At 32.3% G+C, this 22,757-nt stretch overlaps 1 protein-coding gene across 1 annotated transcript; it reads left to right on the top strand.

Moving 5' to 3' along the window:
- The first annotated feature begins 20,531 nt into the window (after positions 1-20,531).
- Positions 20,532-22,484, top strand: LOC106407512 (growth-regulating factor 2-like). Its single transcript, NM_001315881.1, is given in 4 exon segments — positions 20,532-20,877; positions 20,977-21,168; positions 21,553-21,874; positions 21,953-22,484. Coding segments are annotated over 4 exon segments (1,392 nt in total).
- The last annotated feature ends 273 nt before the right edge of the window (positions 22,485-22,757 follow it).

Genomic DNA, 22,757 nt, shown 5'->3' with positions numbered 1-22,757 from the left:
AAACATGAATTAATTATAATAAAAAATATTCAAAAATAATAATAAAATTTTTGTGACAAAAAAAAATTAATGTCTATTGTACTATTATCCAAAATAATAATATTTTTTTCAATAGATAAATTTCTGAACATATATTTATCGAGAATTATGAATTAAAACTCATTAAATAGTCTCGATAATTATAAGTTTATATATTAGCTATGTTTTGATTAACATTGTTCAAGATCTTGATAATTAACGAAAATTTTTTTTTTTTAAAGACAACCAAAATTGTATATAAAGAGATTTCTACAATGTTTACACAACATGATTGTTTCTAATTTTTATTATATATATATATATATATATATATATTTGTGTGTTTTAATGTAAGATTGCATCATATATAAATAGTCTAATGTTAAATTTGTTATTGATATTGTAAGTGGATGACAATAAATTATTTTATTCATCTTTAAATTAATAATATTTTTATTAATAAATATTAATAAGATAATTTTGTCCGTTTGCCGGGCTAAACACCTAATATACGATGAATTACAAATACAAAATCATTATATCCTTAAGTGCAGAAAATAGTATCATCAACTAATAGACAGCAATCATTTGATATTACAAAAGAAATTACCTAAGATAGTTTATTTTTGCATGAAAGTGATAAAGAGACAGATTTTCTAGTGTGAATGATTTTGTTGGAATGAAAAAGGATAGTGGGAGCAGTTGTTTTGGAGGGAAAAATCATATGCACGAAGAGGTCCCTCTTTCCTTCCTTTGATTTTTGTAATGATTAACAATTCCACCAAACGTCAAAATTTAAATAGTACGTAGTACCATTTTGTATCCATTTATCTTTGTTAATGTTTTTATTAGATGATATATACGAATATGTTAATATACATTCGGATATATTCAAATATGTTAATATTCCTAATATCCGAATTTATATTAACATATTCGTATATATCCTCTAATAGTTTTCCCATAATACTCATCTTATTTTTTTTTTTTTTGGTCAAATACTCATCTTATTTTTTATTCACTTTGAAACCATTAATCAAAAGGAGACATGAACAAAACGTCAACAACCGCAAGATCACGACAGAGAACGCAAACGGGAAACGTTCTAATCATTTAATTTCTTCTCTATTCACAGACGAAACAGCTGTAGATCTTTTAGGACAGAGACGACTCTTTGGCTTCATACTGGTTCTGCCGTGACCATTGTACCCCTGAAGTGTACACCATTTTTTTCTTTTGGGTCAAAAAGTGTACATGATTATTGGTTTGATTATCATTTGATTTTTATTTGATTTCTTATCTAATCTTCCGTAAAGAAAAAAAAATGTAAACTTTGAAGTATATATTTCATTAGATTCTTTCATATCTTGAGCTCTAGTCTCGTTGGGATTTCTATTAGGTCAAATACACGTGATTGCGTGATACATGAGATTCGTATCAAACAACTGAACAAACTTAACATCATCGTATTTACAAACACAAAGATTAATAAAGATAAAATTCATCAGAATCACATATTATCTAGCTAAACAAATCCACGACTTGCATTCTGGTCCATTTTTAGGGTACGGGTTTGAATAAACCAGTTTAATTTAGTATCTACAATCGAGTGCAACATATAGAAGTATAGAACTATCCATAAAAGCAGAAACATTTGGTTGGTAATGTCAGCGTATATACATTAATGCTACCTCATCCAATTGTTGGCGCACACAAAAAAAAAAACAGTTCCAAAAATATGTAGTACTCACATGTGAGTTGTTATTGAACTTAATGCAAACGTGAATACCACCAAAAAAGTTTTTTTTTATTGTTTTAGTGATCAAATTTTAAGATGTTAGAAATTAGAACCATTTATTTGTATTTACATAAAATTTCCCGAATGAGACAGAAATGCAGGAGATTTTGCATGTATGGTGAAAGAGAAAGGAGAAACACAATAATAGACAAATCATTAAAATCACGATAGATAATTAAACTAAATCCTACATATATTATATGCAATATATTGTATGTATAGTGTATCTCTGTGCGAGAGAGAAAGAAGGAAGAGAGATATTAACGTTGACGTTTGATGACAGGGGTAGATTGGGAAGTTAATAAGGTACTGAGAATCCAACACGAAATCTAAAACTAGATTTTGCATGCAGAGAAATTCAACTGCCAAATACACAGAGAAGATGAGAGAGTGAAGACAGCGACCACTTAGCAAAGCATGTCTTCTACTTTTTTCTTTTTTCTTCTTATTCGACTTTTTTTTACGATTCGCATGCCATGAAAATAAATAGCCCATTGGGCCTTTTTCGATTTATTTAATTATTTATCACCAACAATACTTTTGATTTTGATCAGATGTTCCCGAAAGGACTGATACTATTGATTTAACTCTTTTCTTTTTTCTTGTTTTATGTTTTAAACCATGTCTAATCGGGATTTTTATTAGATTATAGCGTTAGGTCACTAGCGACACTTTTTTTTACTTAATTCAACTAAAGTAAACTTATAGCTTTTTGGTACAACACTAATCTCAAAATCTGCAAGTTTTTGGTAGACTTTTAAGTGCTACTACAATTATATTAATGCAACAAAACAAGATAACATAAAATAAGCTGAAAAGACGGAACATCCTGCGAGTTTTTGGTAGACTTATAAGTATTTGAATGACAAATAAAAATTAAAGATTCTATAACTATAGGTTGTTATTATACGAGTAATTTAAAAACTGTAAAAATTGGTAGGTTTGAAATGTCGTAGTCTAAGTAATCGAGGCCAATATGTCACGTCACATCTGAATTCTTATGTCATTCTCTCTGCGTATTCATTAACCATGGATTGGATCCATCTTTTGGCGTCATCTCTACTGGTATACAAATATTAGTTATTAGATTCATTCACATTTATTATTTAACAAATAAAAAATTGGCCTACGTCCGTATAGCATACATGCAGAAAGGTCATAGCCTGTGTCATAGCTATATTCCACTCCGTTGAAAAGAAACTCTGTAATCAGAGATTCTTGTCTTCTTAAAAATATTTATTTATCAGTTAGATATTCTTTCACAAAAATTGACAAAAAGGAACTGAGGGTATGTAAAAGCTTATGAAGTTGCTCTCCTTTGTCTAAAGGGTAACAAATTGTGATTTATTTTCCCAAAATATCCAACTAATGGATTAAAAAATGAGATCATGCATAGCAGAAATCCATGATCTTCGATTCTTTATCAATTTCAAGATATTGTTTTTGTAGATCCAAGATTCAACCAATTTACTATTGATTGTAGGTCTTTATATCTCCTGATATTGGGTTATAAATAACAAAAGCATCCTAACGAAAAATTCATCTATCAATAAAACTCCAAAACCTTATCAAACAAAGTGCCTCTTATACTGATAGTCTGATACATGCCTCTCATGAGTTCTGCAAGATCCTTTTTGAATTGTCTACCACTACCAAATTTTAACAATCATATTTTTTTTTTCCTAACACTGTTTATTGGCTTCGGCTTTTCATGAAGAAAGCAATAGAATGAGACCAAATTAAAGAGAGGGCTTTGTGTCTGGGTTCACCCTTTATGTTTATTGAATTTATACAAAACAAAATAAAAATGGCCAATAGTTATAATTGGAATGTTCTGAATATGACAGCCACGCAACTTTTTTTTTTCATTCTGCGCTATTGATATTTGTAAATTGTCAATAAGATTTTAGTTTATGGTGGACAGGTTGGATCATTTCTATCCAGAAAAGGTCATGGTCTTCAAATTTGCATCCATATTTATGGTTCATATATATAGAAAGTTTTTTGCGTGTGGAGGTCAATGAATTAATTACAAAGATAATTTTCCTTGAGAACTAAAATTCCAGCACGACACCGATTAATAATAGTTTTCATATCCATTTTGTTGGTGCCATCTTTTATGAAGTGAATGTGTGTGTGATATAATTATCTACTTGCTATTGTTAGGGCTTATAAAGCAATACTAACTTGTGTCTTCCGTAGGATAAAATTTATATTCTTGATCGAATTAATATTTTTAACCTTTAAACAATTTTTTATAAATTTTTTTGTTAACTACATAATTTGTTTACTGCTGAACTCATTTTTTTAAAAAAATATTTTAAATTAAAAAATCATTTATCGCATAAGAACCTAACGTTTAGGCCGAAGAATCTGATGCTTACTATTTAGTTAGAATGAAACTATGTCAGTTCGGTTTTATATCATGCCTTAGAAATTTAAAATTTAATTATGGTAATGAGAAGTTTAAGTTCACGTACCAATCCTATCTATCTTCAATATTTTTCTTATTTTTGTGTCGTTTTTTCATTTGGTTATTGCTCGGTATAAATATTGATTTTTTAGTTTATTCTCATTTCATTATTTTGTTTTGGTCTGAGATTTAGAAAATATTTAAAATTTAAAATTATTAAAGAGATGCATAATTAGGTTAAGATATGCGCCTTGTGCAGAATAAATATTTTATATTTATTACTTATTTTATGTTTTCAGTTAATATTATGTAATAAATTGGTGTGTACATATAAATCAAACGACCACTCTTGTTTCTTCGCAATCATTTTAGGGTAAATAAATCAAAACAATCAATCGTATCTATCGTATATGATATATAATCAAATTTAAATGATATTAACATATATATATAGTATACTTTTGATATGGATATTTGTTAAATGAGGTTACTATTCATATGATTTTATGATTATTTGCATATTTGTGTAACAAAATTTTACACCAATGATTTTTTTTAACGTGGAATGTTTAGTGGTTTCAATAATTTATAATCATTTAAAAATGAAGATTTCAAGATTAAAATATTAAATTTTCAATATATGTTCAACGCAAATATCAAAATATATACATAAACACCTATTAAAATAAAATTATTTATTCATATGATTTTATAATCATTGTATCTTATTATAGAAAAAAATTTAAACTTTGATCACAAAGTTTATGTGAGACTTTTAACATCTTTAGTAATTTATACTCGTTTTAAAAATTCAAAATACAACATATATAACAAAAATCTAAATTTTTATTATATGATTAATGTAATTGTATAGTTTATTTTAATAATAAATAATTAAACAAAAATGATAGAAAATATATGGATTGTTAGCAAATCTTTATTATTTAAAATCATTAGTTGTCATATATATTTTAATCACATTAGGTAATTTCGTAGATTTTATTTAAGGAAAGAATATATAATAATTTCAGTTTGATAAATAAATGGTCCGGACATACTATATAATATAACATTCTCTAGTAATTTAATTTTGGACTAACAAAATTCTCAATTGATTCTCAAACCGTCATATCAGCAAAATTAGCATTCTAAATACGTGACAACTCAGCTGTGCACTTTTTTAATTAATACAAACTAAAGTTTATAACTTTTTAAATGTTTATCTATTAATATACAGGGGATGTAGCTTCCTTATGTTAATATGTAACTTAAGTGAGGAAAAGCTATTAAATCACATGTTTTAAAAATATTGCCTTATATATATATAATTTTTTTTTGATAACAATGTGGTTAAGAAAATTCATTAAGGGTATCATAGTAAAGAACCACCGTGAGAGTTAATATGAGAGCGCCATATAGGAAAGTGACTTCTTAAATAATATTATAGAGATTTAATGATTCGATTGTAGGTTATTTATGAGATATTGTTTTGAGGAAACGTGAGAAATGTTAATAGAAAATATTTTAGCAAAAAAAAAAAACGTGAGAAATGTTATTGATAGATAGTAAATCGCTGTGTTACGAAAAAAAAAAGTAAATCGCTGAAGGGCGAAGCTCATCGAAAGATATGAAGCTGACAATTTGGTTATAAAAGATTCAGGACCCTTTTATTAATAGGGCCTAAATCAAGGCCTTAGTGGATCTCTCCTTCTAACCAGTGGCTGTTTTATTTTATATCGATAATGATTAAAAAGCCTTTCAAAATCCAACCCCTATTAGATTAAATATTTGTTGGGCCTTTATTTGAAAGGCTTTTAGTGGACCAATATAAACATACATTTATATATATATTAAAGTATCTTTTTAATTAAAATCTTCCAAATTTTTCATTAGTCTTCATTTTGCAAAGTTTCTTTGACATATTAGATTTTATATTTGATTTCATTTAAATTTATGCCATTTTGTTTTTATTGAGAACTTGCACACTTGACAATATGACGTCACCAAAGATATTCCTAATATCTTCGTGTATTTTTTCCTTTTGTTGTCTACCATGTGCATGAACGAAATATCAGCACGTGTATGGAGTAGAAGAGCGAAATGTACATTGAATGTATAAAATCTTGACACAATGGATGAAATTAAAATGGAGACCCATATGCAGACCCATATGAATAACTGTTTTGTATAAATGATCAACAGTAACAATAGAGAGAATGGGATATGAAAATCATTATGTAACGGAGCCCATGCTTTGATGTCTTATTGTGTCCCATTTTGATGTAAAGGCTCAAAGGCAGTGTTCATTTTAGTCTCTCTTTGTTTATAATTGTTTTTTGAAACACTTTTTTTTTTTTTCAAACACAGTCTCTCTTTGTTTATAATTTATCTTTTAGTAGAAAACTTGTTTTGAAGATATGATTTGGACCCATGCATTATACGTGTTTATGCGACTATGTTTCCTAACAACAAACACAATCTAAATTTTTTTCCTTTCGGCAAAAAATCTAAATTTATTCACCCTTACCATACAAAGAAGCAGAGTATCCATGATCGATAATTTTGATTCGCTTGTGTCATTCTCACGTGTTAATTAAAAAATTCTATAATCTGTTTTACATATGTGTTTTAGAAAGGAAATTACCTAGGCTATATCATTTTGATATAACAGATTAATATAAGAACCTTATTCGTGGTTCAATAATAATATACGAGAGCGCATGCTGCCGCATCGCAAATGAGAAGAGACCATATCTAAAACAAAGGCCAATTGGTTTCAAAGTAACAAAATTATGAAATCGTAAATGAGCGGTATTAGGTATATATACGTTTCAATCGCTAGTTTATTGAATCAAACTTAGAACCGTAACTCAGCGATCTCATACTCAAGGTCTTATTGAACTCAAAACTCTTTATTATAAACCTCTCTTGATGCTTTAGAAAAATAACTTTAAATTATGCAACACGTTCGTAAACTCATTAGGAAACTCTCTAGTAGATAACTATCAATCATATTTATCTTTTATATTCTTAAACTCATTGGGAAAGAGGTAGCTTATTTCCCAAGCTAGTTCAAATTCACTTTTTTTTTTTTTTTGAATTATACAAAGATATCCTGGCTACACAGAAGTGATCCAGACTAGTCACGTGTTGCCACGTGTCGGTCATCTGTTCCTGGCGATGCCGAAATGTTAATTCTCCAGTGCCGGGATTCGAACTCAGGTGGCGGTACTCACAGCTGTAAGCCCTTTATCACTAAAGCTAGAAGTCCCGGTTTGTTCAAGTTCACTTCAACATAGTTAACCACTGAATAGCATATGTTTTTTTTTGTTCAACAACGTATGTAGATCTTAACGAGTGGAAGTTTACTGGTTTGCAGAACAAATGGTAAAGAGTAGTTTTTTTTTTAACACCAAAGAGTAGTTTTATCTATTTTATTTATCTTCTCTAAGCCTAAATGCAGACGTAACTAAAAAGATAACAAAATTAAATAAGATTAGTTCACATGTAGTAGAGTAGCGCATGAGCTTCTAGGCTTTGACTAAAAGCAAAACCAAAATCCAAAGTCCTAAAAACGGATTAAACGACAAAACAGCTTAGCTGTCTACTAATAATCTAAAAGTCTAACCCTTTAGCTAAGAAGAGAGCCTATCATACATATCCCTCACCTATCATGTCGAAACTTTCCATGGCTACACTTTTCGAACACGATACCCGATGTCCTACCACTTCATTTATTCACCACATCTTACCCAAATTTACCTTTTTAACCACTATGCTAACAGCGGTGGTGTGGACGATGCCAGACAACCGGCTGTACGGTTTGACTGTGATTTATATAAGAGAAACGCGTACTACGGTTCAGATAAAAGAAGCGGTTTAAAATAATATTCGAATGGTGACCAAAACAATATACTCCATCTGTTTCAAAATACTTGATGTTTTGGGTGTATGCATAAGAATTAAGGTATACATTCTTTCCTAAAAAGTAACATTAAAAATATAAACCAAAATTAATTCAGTCAATCCTTAAAGATAAATATAAAACATCATTGGTCACACATTTTTCAATAAAACTAAGATTAATATAAAAATTCAAAACATCATCTATTTTAAAATATCAAAAACTTTTCAAAACATCATCTATTTTGAAACAGAGGAAGTATTATAAACTGAAATAAAAATCATATTTTACTATTATTTTTAAAAAATGTTACAGAATATAACTAGTTTTCTGAAATTCAGATAAAAGTGCTGTAAATTATGTGTATTTTAAAAATATTTTATTATCAATTAAAATACAAAAAATAAAGAACGCACTTTGAAACACACCTTTTTTGCTGTATTTATAATTTGCATATGTAATGTAAACCATCCGCGTTCCACTTTATTTTTTATATTATTTAATCTCCAGTTCACATATATCCAAATAATTAGCTTGAATGGTGACCTTAATTGCGGTCCAGTTCGTCCCGCATGTCAACCACAATAAACATTCATAGCCTACATTCATAGCCTATATTTCCCTTGTCCCAATGGTTTTTGTTTCTTTTCTGGCTAATTGCGTTTTTGTCTTTGCTTTATCTGGGAAAAGTAAAATATGTTTTCAACCTGTATCCAATAATTGAGATGTCAAAGCTCAATACCAAATTCAGTTTTTTATCTGCGGAAAATACCATATGAAAATCTTATTTGAGTTATGATTTTCTCGCTTGTTTGGTGGAGTTTTGTTACATTGAATTCAAAACAGTTGCGTGCATTTTTAAGCAAAATAAAATAGCAGAAGCATACATGGATAGTTTAGTAGAATAGACCGGTAAGCTAAGACTATCTCTAGTGATTTATTCTATAATAGAATTTGAATCTTCTCAAATACTAGTACTCTATTTTCTACTATGAAAAAAAAACAAATTACTCTATATTTGAAATAAATTTGTTTTTACTCTATTATAGAGTGAGAAATAGAGTACTATTAGAAGTATTTGCACTCTACACACAAGCTTTATGTCTTAATTAGGTAGATATCCATCTAGGGTTTTTCTCACTTTGTTTAAAAATTTTATGACGCTTATACCCCTATTACCTTTCCATTGGTTACTGTGAAAATATTGCAAACATATATTTTTCTTATAACTCAAAACAACACGAAACTTTTGCAGTTGTTGTTTTTTAATATATTTTTTTTGAACAACTTCTTTTTTCCTAACTTTCTCTTTCTCCTCCACGATCCTTCTTCCTTGCATAATCTCTCAGCTTCGTATCAAAACTCTCATCACTCTCTTTTGATTTTGATCTCTTTCTCTTAAATATAAATATAATAATTTATATTTATCCCCCAAACATCGATAATCTCTGATTCCAGGCTCTTTGGTTGTTGCTGCAATGGGATGCTGCTGCGTTGATCGGAGCGGTCTTTGCATGCATGTTGTTCCGACTCGTTTGGAAGGATATGAAGCTCTCTCTCTCTTTGCAACAGGTCGTCGGAGACGACAGATAGTTCTGCTCTGCTAATCACTATCAAAACAATCATTTTCATTAGCAGAACTATCTGTCGTCTCCGACGACCTGTTGCAAAGAGAGAGAGAGCTTCATATCCTTCCAAACGAGCCGGAACAACATGCATGCAAAGACCGCTCTGTTCAACGCAGCAGTAGAATGCCAATACCAGTCTATAAAACTAATATGTAGAATGCTATCATTTCATTTACACAAATTATAAATAAAGAAATTGTAATGTAAATTGGGTTAGACAGCTAAAATAATTTATTGGTGTATTGTAATAAATCTAAAATAATAAACTGTTATGATCTTCTTTGAGTTAGACTCTAAGATTAATTTTTATATGGCTTACATATTTAATAAAATATAACAATATAGTTATCCAATATATCTTATTATACATCACAATTTACTTTTTACATTATTCTTTCAAATTTATTGTTAGATGGTTAACATATATCTGATTATGTATAACAGTTAAATTATCCGTCTAATCCGATGTAAATTATTTTTAAACTAAATACTGACATCTAATTTATTCTTTAGCTATTAATAAATTATTTTAGCCGGTGAATTATAATAGTATCGGTGGTCGTTCTTATTCAATTTCATGTCGTTTCCGGTGTGTAAGTTTGCAAATGCATAACGCCAGATATTCATACTACTGAAGTTGAGAGGATCGCAGTCTACGAAGAGTACGTGGGACACTCTGATTTACGTCGTGACGGTTGTACTATTCTACAGCCTTGATCGTTGGAGAGCGACCCGACGAATCTTTGAAATGAACTTCGGGGGAGAGAACTCGTAATCTTGTTTGGGGCTGTGTTGATGAATGTTGAGTGAGATCAAATGATTATGTAGATGAAGAAGATGGAGAAAGGAAAGCCAATGTTAAAAAAAAGATGGAGAAAAAAAATAGAAGAACATATGAAATCTCGTTAGGAACTCATGATCTTCTTTAATTTTGTTGAGATTCGTTGGAAAAAGAAAAAAGAAAAAAATGATGAAGGTGGAGAACACAACGATAATGAAAGAGAAAAGTAAGAGAAAATTGTTTAAATTTAACAAAGATTTTTGCTGTGATTTTTCTTTCCATGCAGCTTTTGCGTCATAATTACTAAGCTTCTCGTTTGCCAATTCTTTCTTAGACACCTTCACATACTTTGGAGGATAAATAATAGGTTAATTACTAGTTTCCCCTATTATCTTTCCGAAACCCTTTTAACCTACGTGCAGGTCTGCTCTAAAACGTTTTCTAAATGCCAAAGGGACTGTTTTGTCATTTGGACTTTCCTTGTAAAATATTAAAGCCCACACAATTTATATCATGGGTAGTTACTTAATTAGTAAATTTTTTATAGATTTTGAGCCAATTCACTCTACTATTAGAGCATTTTTTACTCTAAATTTTATTTTAAAGTGAAAAATAAAGTGAGATTTGAGATGTTCAGAGTGATATGTATTCAAAGTAACCCTACTATATTAAATGTGTATGGCCACGCAACTATAAATCATGTTTTCTGGTACCATGCATTTATACAAATATGGACTATCTATTCTACAGGAAGAACATTATTATCGAGCCAAAACTAGATAGAGATCCTTATCCCTGGATAATCTGGTATATCTGGAAGGCTAGGAATGACAAACTATTCAGGGGACCGACAGAAATCCTTTAGAGCTAGTTCGACATGCAGAAAGTGAATGTCAGGCCTGGTTTGATGCGAATGAAGTGGTACAAATAGTGGCACAAGAGAATAATAACGAGGAACCCCAAGTCATAAGCTTGGGTAATATTTGCTTGTTAGATGAATCTTGGACAATTTCTGCTCATTTTAGTGCATGCAGTTGGGCTTGGATAGACAGTAGGGGGAGCATTCAACTTATGGGGAAAAGAAATTTCATTCGACGCGAATCAGCTTTGCACTCGGAGGTAGAAGCACTGCGGTGGGCAATGAAGTATATACTTTAACATTCAACATGTTAGACTTTTGGAACAGACTGTAAGGAGCTGATTGCAATGATAAAAGAATCTCATGTTTGGCCAAGCTTTGCGACGAAATTGGAGAGGATAGAGACGCTACTGATATGCTTCCCAGATTTCAACATCATTTATGTTCCACGAGCGCGTAATCAGCTTTCAGATTTTTTAACTAAAACGGCTAGATCCTTCGAGAGGGAGTTACTTTTTATTGGTTGTTCTATTCCGGCCTGGTTACCCAGACCACCTCAAGTTTGAGTAATAAAATGATCGTTTGACGTCAAAAAAAAATCATGTTTTAGGCCGCATTTAAGAACCTAAAATGCGAATATATCCTTTTATGAATTAGTTTAAACCTTTTCAAAGATGGGAAATTGGGCGATACTCTCAGGATTAAACAAAAAAACACTTGCATGCATTTATATTTGTAAATACAGTTACGCGTTGGTGACAAAACGAAATTACACGTTTTTCTTCATGGCTAGGGGCTTTTATTCCACTCTACTTAAATACTTCTCACAAGACCACGCTCCTCCTGCTTAGTATTTCCGATATTCGTTAATTAGTTATTATTGATACTGAAAACGAAACACATCTTATCGTCATCATATGTAGTACAACTAGTTTGATCTGAGAAGAAAAACATATTTGAAGACGTATTTAAGTGTTCTGAAAGGGTATATTACATCAATAATTAATCAAAAACCCGAAGCTTATTTGTTATTGTTAATGCACTGAGACCACAATAAAATGCAGAAATAAACAAGACACAAGTTTTTCTTTTTTCGAATTCACTAGAATAAGAAAGTCTTACACCAATCTTTTCTATTACAAGAATCCTTTAGGATTACCCCAATCCTAAGCTAAAACTCACCCTAGAGCCTAGACTTTTGTTTATCAGAATCTTCCCGATCCCGAGCTAAACTCCCTCTGAATCTAGACTTCAATCTTTCAACTCCTCGGAAGTACTTCACCAACTACGTCAGCACCTAGCGCAGAGCAGTGACACAAAAGGCTTGATCACACAAGCACCAAACAATGATCTCTCGACTTTTCTTCTTTTAGCAGAGACAACTCTCTTCTTAGAGGCACGTCCTCCATGTATACATAACCAGAACTTGCTCTCCAAGTTCAAAAGCAACTTAAGCAATTTTCTTTTTTCTCCCAAGGAATAACTCTCTTGCTTTTTCCTCTTCAAGTAATATCATTTACGCTTAATGTAAATCTTCCAATAAACATATTGCTTCTTCTCCAAGCTTAACAAGCCCACGGACATCACATAATACGAATTTCAACCAAGCCCATCTTCATGACACACGCATGTACTACCTCCAGTAGTACTTCACGAACTGATACAGAATATACATCTTCAATCTCCCCATTTTTGGCTATGCATGTGAACTCATCACCTCTGGATATAAAAGCCACGTCTTTAATCTCCCCCTATCAGTCACATCATGGTCAAAAACTAATATGAAGATCCATATCCTCTAAAATGAGGAGGAAATCCCATTCCACCATCTCCATAATGATCAAATCTCCTAGCCCACGTTTCCTGAGCCCAAATCCTCCATGATTAGCTCCTTGAACAGACTTGACACAATCACGTCGCATATGCCCTTGAACTCCACAAGAATAACATATAGGTCCATGATACCTCATACCATAGGCTTGCTCCATCTGATTCTTTTCCCTCAATAACTTGAAACACCTTAGCCGAATGTGTCCAACAATACCACAGTGATGACAAATAGGCCGAAACCTTTGTTGAGATCCATTCTTTCATCCAGAAACTCTCTCAGGAGTAGTCGCCGTAGCAGTACGCGTAGCCGTCACATTCTTCACATCAGTTGCAGGCTTCACTGTAGTCTTTCCATTTGCAGCATTCTCTGCAGACATCTTAACTTCTGGCTTTGTAGCAGACGTAGCTACATCCTTAGTTTTTCCTGCTGATACAAAAACACCTTCAGCCTTAGAACATTCTCCTTGATATCTAATGCTGCATCTATCACTTTGCCCAATACTGAGAAGTTGATCTAGCTGATCCATCGCATTATTCAGCATCCTCAAACCCTTCTGAGTCTCTGCAAGTTGAGCAACAGCCAGTCGTGCTTCTTCTTCTTTCTCTGAAGCATGCTTAAGTGCTTCAGCAACTTGAGCTTCTAGCTTGGCTTTCTCCTTAGCCAAATATGAGTTTGTCTCAACTAGTTTGAGCCAATGCTCATACAACTTTTCATAATTCCCAGCAAGATCAAAGCTTCCACCATCATCATCTTCACTTCCAGCATCATCATCACCTCCACATGAAGACCCTGACACAGACGCAGAGGCAGATCCCGCTGTAGATCCCGTCGTAGATTCTATCTTGGAACCAGGCACAAAAGTTGTGAATGCCACAAAGTTCTTTAGCTTCTCACCATCATCTGAATCATCATCAGTATCATTCTTGTCATCCCTCTTCTTTTGCTTCAGTAAATTCGCACACTCCTTCCGAACATGCCCAAATCCATTGCACTTGTAGCATTGTACCTTTGATGATGATCTTCCCAAATCACTTCTTCTTCCATTCTTTATCTTGTCCTCTATTTGCTTCATATAGCTAGCAAAGTTTCTTGACAACATCGCTAAAGGATCTTCAGAAGTTGAACTCTTTAAAGCAATTCCATATGGATCTTCTTTCTTCTTCTCCCATTTTCCATATGATTTGCTCAGCTCAAAAGCTTGAAGAATCCCAGCAAACTCATCAAAAGCCATCTCATCCAGATTGTGAGCTTCTTCTACAGCAGAGATCTTTGACTCAAACTTGGAAAGCAACGATCTCTTCAGCTTCTTCACCAGCTTTTTGTCCTTGTACTGCTTTCCAAGTGCAAAACATTCATTTGAAATGTCACACAACTTAGTACTAAACTGAGCCACAGTTTCCTCTTCATCCATCCTCAGATTCTCAAACCTTGATGCTAACATATCCAGCTTGGTACGTTTGACACTTGTAGTACCTTCAAACATATTCTCCAATGTCTTCCATGCCTTCTGAGCTGAAGCACATCGAGAAATCAACTTGAAATAGCTTGCATCAATAGCATTGTAAATCGTTGTCTTTGCCTTAGAGTTACAACTTGAAGTCCTCTTCTCTGAAGCAGTCCACTGATCTCTTGGCTTAAAAACTTCAACCTTCTCATCATTAAGCATCACTGGATGACTCCAACCAGCTTCAATAGAGCTCCAACAATCCTCATCAAGACCACTGATGAATGCTTGCATCCGCACCTTCCAATACCCATAATTCGATGAATCAAGACGTGGGGGGTTTTGTCATAGACGTTCCCTCTTGATATGCCGCCATCACAAACTCTGTCCTTCTTCCTGAATCAGTTTTTTTCCTCACCCTTCAAGATCACACCAGTAACTTAGGTGACCCGCTCTGATACCACTTGTTAATGCAGTGAGGCCAGAGTAAAATGCAGAAATAAATAAGACACGAGTTTTTCTCTTTTCGAATTCACTAGAACAAAAAAGTCTTACACCAATCTTTTCTATTACAAGAATCCTTTAGGATTACCCCAATCCTAAGCTAAAACTCACCCTAGAGCCTAGACTTTTGTTTATCAGAATCTTCCCGATCCCGAGCTAAACTCCCCCTGAATATAGACTTCAATCTTCCAACTCCTCAGAAGTACTTCACCAACTACGTCAGCACCTAGCGCAGAGCAGTGACACCAAAGGCTTGATCACACAAACACCAAACAATGATCTCTCGACTTTTCTTTTTTTAGGAGAGACAACTCTCTTCATAGATGCACGTTCTCCATGTATATATAACCAGAACTTGCTCTCCAAGTTCAAAAGCAACTTAAGCAACTTTCTTTTTTCTCCCAAGGAATAACTCTCTTGCTTTTTTCTCTTCAAGTAATATCATTTACACTTAATGTAAATCTTTCAATAAACATATTACTTCTTCTCCAAGCTTAACAAGCCCACGGACATCACATAATACGAACTTCAACCAAACCCATCTTCATGACACACACATGTACCACCTCTTGTAGTATTTCACGAACTGATACTGAATATACATCTTCAGTTATGAGGTTCAAATGCTGTGTATCCATTCTGAATGATTGGTGTACTAGTTAGTATAGTAGATACGGTACAAGTATGATCGGTAGTTGATGAAAATAACTGATACGATTAAATAGTGATTAATACTATTTCCACATTTTTAGTTGTTAAAGTGCTAAATATATTTACGTTCGTAAATACGTATAATTGCGGGGATGAAGTATTATTTCATATGTGTAATTTGTTTGCTGCGTTTAGCCAACGTACACAAGGCGAGGTATTTGGAAGGATCAACTATATGAAACGTACTGAACATACCAACATTCACACTTTTTAAATTGGAAAAATGCTTAGAAAATTTTACTAAGAAATATATATTGATTTCATATGGTAATATTCAAACTTTATATATTTTTCAACATTTTCGGATTATTAAACCCTATATTTAGGCTAGAGAAATCAGGTGGGTTGGTTTACTGATAAAAAAAATCGATCGGTGCCGTATAAATGAATAGATTATTGAGCTTTTTATATTTGCATTGTAATATCGTATAATCACAACGAAAGAGTACTGCTTAATATAATGAAGCGTTGACAGAATCAATTATTTTTCTGTAATAAAAACTGAATAGATTGATAAAATTTGAAGATCGGTACAAATATTCGAGTGAGGTAATCATATCCATAAGTACATACTTGAACAATGTAAAATTCGTACAATATATATATATATACTAGATTAAGATCCGCGCCTTGCACGGAATGAATATTATATATAAAAAATATTATATGTATTAAATATATTTAAATATTATGAAATAATAAATATATATTAAATAATTAAAAGATAGTAACTATTAAATATATAATTAAATTAGTGTGAACATATAAATCAATTTTATTAATCCAAAAAATATTTTCTTATATTTGATAGAATATGTAATTAAATTTAAATGATACTAACATACATAGTATATTTTAATATATTTTTAATATTAATGTCTATTAATTGATTTCTACTCATATAGTTTTTTTGATCATTTGTATATCTTATAGAAATTTTTTTAAATTACTGATGACAAAATTTTCATCGTGAGATTAATAGTTTTAGTAACTTATAATTTTACAAAAAATAAGTTGTCAATGTTTGTTCAAAATTTTTATCAAAAAAATTGTTCAAAGTAAATTTTGAAACTAAAATATTTATGTATTTTATATGGTTTATAGTTTAATTTAAAATGATATATATATATATATATATATATATATATTAATTTTAATAATTAATTAAATTAAGATTTTTACTTATATAATTTTGTAATCATTTGTATTTTGACATGACAAAAATTTTAAACCTTGAATCACAAAATTTGAATGTGATACTTTTAACAGTTTTAGTAATTTATATGAGTTTTTAAAAATTCAAAATATAACGTATACAGAAAATTCTAAATTTGTATTATATAGTTATTGTGGTTGTTTAATTTATTTAATAGTTTAAAATTAAACAAATATGATAGAAGATACACTATTTTTTATCAAATCTTTATTATTCAAAATCATTAATTGACATATATATTTTATCCACATTAGGCAATTCCGTAAATTTTATTTAAAGAAATAATAAAATGCATTAATGATGAATTTATTGTTAGTTTAATAAATAGCTTATTATATAATTATGGACCGACATATTTCTCTAATGATTCTAAAAATCATCCTAATGATGACACGTGGCTTCAAAAAAAGTTACAATGCTTCTCAAATAATATATAATAGATTAATATTTTGGTCTGTTATTAGTATTTATTTTGTCCATAAAACATACTAGTATATAAAAGTAAATATAGTACTCCTTCTGTTTTGACATGTAAGTAGTTTTAGCAAAATATGTTTGTTTCACAATGTAAGATGTTTACATAATACAAAACACTTTTTACATTTATTACATGTTGTTGACCAATCAAATAATTTATACATTTTTATTATTAGTTGAATTTATATATTAAATGCTATATTTTCAAAAGTAAAAGTTTTTTTAATATTCATATTTTTAAGTAAAACTACTTACAAATAAAAACAGAGAAAATATAAATTACAGCTTCTAGTCATCATTTGAAACATACTACTATGATGATGTTCGTTTACGTGTCGCGCGACCTGCGACATGCGACATGCGACGTGCGACTGATCGCAGGTCGCAGGTTGTTGTTCGTTTTGATGTCGCGTAATATGCGACCTGCGATTGGTCGCATGTCGCAGGTTGTTGTTCGTTTTGATGTCGCGCGACTGATCGCGCGATCAGTCGCGGGTTCCCATTCAAGTCGCCTGAAAAAACAGCGACTAAAAATTAAGAAAATTTTGATCGCGCGACTGGTCGCAGGTCGCAGATCGCAGGTCGCGCGACACGTAAACGAACATAGTTTTAGTCGCAGGTCGCAGATTTAGTCGCAGGTCGCAAGTCACAGGTCGCGCGACACGTAAACGAACGTAATCTTAGTAGCAAGTCGCAGGTCGCAGGTCTCACGACACGTAAACGAACATGGCCTATGTTGCTTTCTAGAATATCAAAATTTATAAACTATTAGGATATTTTGTGATAAAAAGTCTGCATCCACTTGCCTTTTGTCAAAAAAAGAAAAAAAAAACTGCATCCATTTCCCAAAAATGCCTTGGCTGCATAAATAATTGTCTTTATCATCTTTTATTTTGTTTATTCTCTTTGGTTTTGTAAGCAGGGGATATAGCTAGGTGGAAACCTATATGCGAAAGAGGAGACTAAGAAACGTACAAAAAGTAGCCCGCAAAAACTAATGTTAAACATATAATCCTCCGTATCAAAATAAGTAGATTTTAAGATTTTTGCACGCTAATTAAAAAATTACAATTTTTTATTCGATCTTTTTCATTTGTCTAAAACAACAATAAATATATATAATTCAACAAATGAAAAATTATACTGCAAAATATAAATAGTTAAAAATATAAAATTACATTTATTTTTTATATTAAAACTTGAAAACATCACTTAAAATAAAACAATTTTTTCTTTCAAAACATCACTTAAAGTGATACGGAGGGAGTATATCTGTGTTAGGGCTAGCTTATTTTTTTCCTAATGTATAACCGTTGATATTACAAAACAGTCAAACATTTAAGTTGATATAATTCAGAAATATCGCTGATAACCTTACATAATCCTAAAACTGAGAGAATTTAATTGTACAAATACAGTGGAAAAGTTATTTATCAAACAAGAAAATTGATTTTATGTTTGTCGTTTATTTTGAAGAAATGCACGTAAATCATCAGACCTTGAACAGCCATGCCCGAAAAAATAAAGCTACGGAAAAACTAGAATCACAAACCTTTTTTCTTACAGAACGATTTTTCAGAACTTTAACTAACGTTTGTGAAAATTCAAGAAATCATTTTGACGCATCTACGTTTCTCATGTGATATTGGTTGACCGGTAGTGAGACTCTACTACCAATACTAAAACGATTTCTCAGAACTTTAATTAAGGTTTGTGAAAATTCGAGAAATCTATATCATTTTAACGCACTACGTTAATTTGCAATCGTTTCAATAGATTTCTCAGAACTTTAACTAACATCTACGTTTCTTGTAGGATGGTATTGGTAGTTACATCCTATCTCTTTTCATTGTTGTTAAAATCACTTTTCACCGTAAGCTACGTCAATTTTCTAATAGTTGCAAGCTTTGGATGTGATGCATGCAAATGATATATATACACACATATGTGCTTGTTTTCAAGTTTATGGCATGCATACATCATTAACACTAGTACTATTAATATATAAAGCAGTTATCTAAAAGAAAAAATGGTTTCAAATGATTACAATAGAGTTGAAGGCAATTATATTGACGGTCGACCCAAATAATTCTTATTACCACATCAATCCAACAAGGTTATAAAATAAAACTACTTTGTTGCTTAATTACACTTATTTAATGTGTCCGACGAACATTTAGTAATCAGTCACCGTTAGTGTAATATCACTCGATAGTCGATACATCATCATACACAGAATCAAGGATAAAATGGCCCATTCCATAATAACAAAAATCCACGGGAGGACCAAGATGGTCCAAAAATATCATTGGAACCACGTGAATCTTGATAAATATTTGGTACTCCACTCAATACAAGTATTATTTATTATCTGAATAGGACAATTCTTTTATTTGCTTTCAATTAATAAAAAAAAATCTCACTTAAAGTGTATGTTAGACATGACATACGTTGTACATATACACTCACTTTTAAAATATATACCCTTTGTTTCCTTTTGCAAACTCTTGTAAAAATGGCATTACAAATTACAATTATTTTTTACCCAAAAGAAAATTACAATTATTCAAATCAAAATATGTTCACCGCTTCGATAAATTACGTTATTAATCATAACTAAATGTGTTGCTTTTATTTTATAGACCATAAATATAAAGCATGGATAAATATGTTGTAACATGTCCGAGATCCGGAATGTGTTTTTTATAAGTACACACCATTCTTGTCTCCTCCCAAAACTTCATCTCTCCCAACCAATTATCATATTTTTAAAACAAAAGTCTAATAATATTATAAAAACAAAAATAAAAACTTTAGCCTCGGTCTTCTCCCTCTGTCTCTCTCTCTCATCTTTGCTCAAGCTTTCTTCCTCCCCATGGCAACTCTCTCTCAAGTCATTATCTAGCTTTCCTTTTTTTTTATTATTACTTCTTTTACACTTCTTTATATGGATACTGGGACTCATGTTCCCGGGTCGGTTACTAGTAATGTAAACGGGTCACCAGATCTGAAAGAAGACAGATCCGGTTTACCACGAAGCTCAAAGCTAGCAAGAACAACAACAATGGCAGAAGACAAGCGCTTGTCTTCCCCTTACGCAGCTCCTTATAGCAAGTCGTTTGGGTTCCCACTTATGAGATCTGCTTCTGACTCTCTCCGACAAGAACAGATGCTTAGCTTCTCAGACAAACCAGAAGCTCAAGACTTCAGTAAATATGTCTGTTTGGATAACAAGAACTCTCTCTCGCCGTTTCTTCACCAGTTCCCACCTCAATATAGAAGCTACTCAGGAGGTCTGCAAAGTTTAGATTTGGTGAAATGGGTTTCTATGTAAATATCTCAAAGTTGTTTTCATTTCTTATTTAAAACAATTTTTTTTTGTGGAAATGCAGGAGGATATGGTTGTGGTGGGATGATGATGAGCATGCAGGGGAAAGGACCTTTTACGTTGACTCAATGGGCTGAGCTAGAACAACAGGCGTTGATCTATAAGTATATCACAGCCAATGTCCCTGTTCCTTCTAGTTTGCTCATCTCTATCCAGAAGTCCTTTTTCCCTTATGGATCTTTGCCTCCTAGCTCTTGTAAGCTCCCTTTCTTTCTACTTGCTGGTATATGTGTCTTTAGTTGTTTTATTAAAAGACTTTTAGGTGCAAAGTCCTTTCATAACACTGATTGCTCTTAAAAGTTACAAAGAGAACCTCACCAAAGAAACCCATTCCTAAAAAAAAATTTTAAACAGACTAGGGGAGGAATGTGCCAGGTTTAGTGTGTGGACAAAACTAGTTTTGTAATAATGAATTGGTAAATTTTGTTCAAATCGGGCTTATAACCGGATCTAGTCCCCGTTTATACGGGTCGATTTTAATATATTTCATTTAAAAAAAAATACATTGATTGCTTTGATAAGGTTTTTTCAAGATTTGGGCTCTTAGGGGTTAAAACTATTTGTTTGGCATTTGGTGCAGTTGGATGGGGAACTTTTCATCTAGGTTTTGCTGGAGGTAACATGGATCCTGAGCCAGGGAGATGCCGTAGAACAGATGGGAAGAAATGGAGGTGCTCAAGAGATGCTGTTCCTGATCAGAAATACTGTGAAAGACACATCAACAGAGGCCGTCACCGTTCAAGAAAGCTTGTGGAAGTCCAATCTAACCAGACCGCTGCTGCGTCCAAAGCGGTTACAGCGCAGCAACAGTCCGTGGTTGCTGGCGGTATTAACCGTAACCGCAGTCTCACCACCGCAGCTCAATACATCAATCCGTCTACAGACTCTCCACCTAACAATAGGTGAAAACATATATATGCACATCTTTTGCATATTGTCGGTTTATATTCATAGCTTACTCACATGTCCTTGCAAAGCAGAGTATGTCCATCCACCGTTAACTTGCAAGCCAAGGAATCTCCCAAACAGAGAAACAACAACAGCTCTTTTGAGTTTGGACACATATCCTCTGATTCATTGGTGAACCCTAACTCGGCAAAGAGCTTACTTGGATCAACGTACTTGGATTTTAGCGGCAACCAGGATAAGCACAACCACAGCTCATGGCCCGAAGAGCGGAAGTCAGACTGGACGCAGCTTTCAATGTCAATCCCAGTAGCATCATCATCATCATCTCCTTCCTCCACACACATCACTGGTGAAGACAAAACCACTCTGTCACCTCTCAGGCTATCGCAGGAGTCTGAGCAGGAAACACTCAAAAAAGTGAATACTTGGATACCAATCTCATGGGGAAACTCCTTGGGAGGTCCTCTAGGTGAAGTACTCAACAGCACAACGAACAGCCCCACGCTGGTATCTTCTCCAACAGGTGTTTTGCAAAAGTCAACGTTTTGTCCACTCTCTAACAGCCCCGTTGCAGAGAGCAACAACTTCCGTTACACTACCTGAGGAGGAAAAGTGTTAAAAGCTCTGTTCTTATTTATTTTATCTTGAACTCTTGTTTCTTTGGTGCATTGCTTTGTTCTTTTGTGTTTCTTTCTATGCATAATGACATAATATAATCACAACCATGATTCTTGAATCTTTTGGTCAGATCCTTTTTAGGGTTTTTTTTTTGCTCTGTCATTGTTGCTTCCTCTGAAGGTTAGGGTTTAGGTGCTCTTCAAACATATATGGGACTTTTGAGGATCTAATTTCTTATTGGGCTTACAGAACCAAAAC

The sequence above is a fragment of the Brassica napus genome, chromosome C7, assembly GCF_020379485.1.
Source record: "Brassica napus cultivar Da-Ae chromosome C7, Da-Ae, whole genome shotgun sequence".
Lineage (NCBI taxonomy): Eukaryota > Viridiplantae > Streptophyta > Magnoliopsida > Brassicales > Brassicaceae > Brassica > Brassica napus.
Note: the sequence above shows the minus strand (reverse complement) of the source record. Positions and strands in the feature narration are given on the sequence as shown.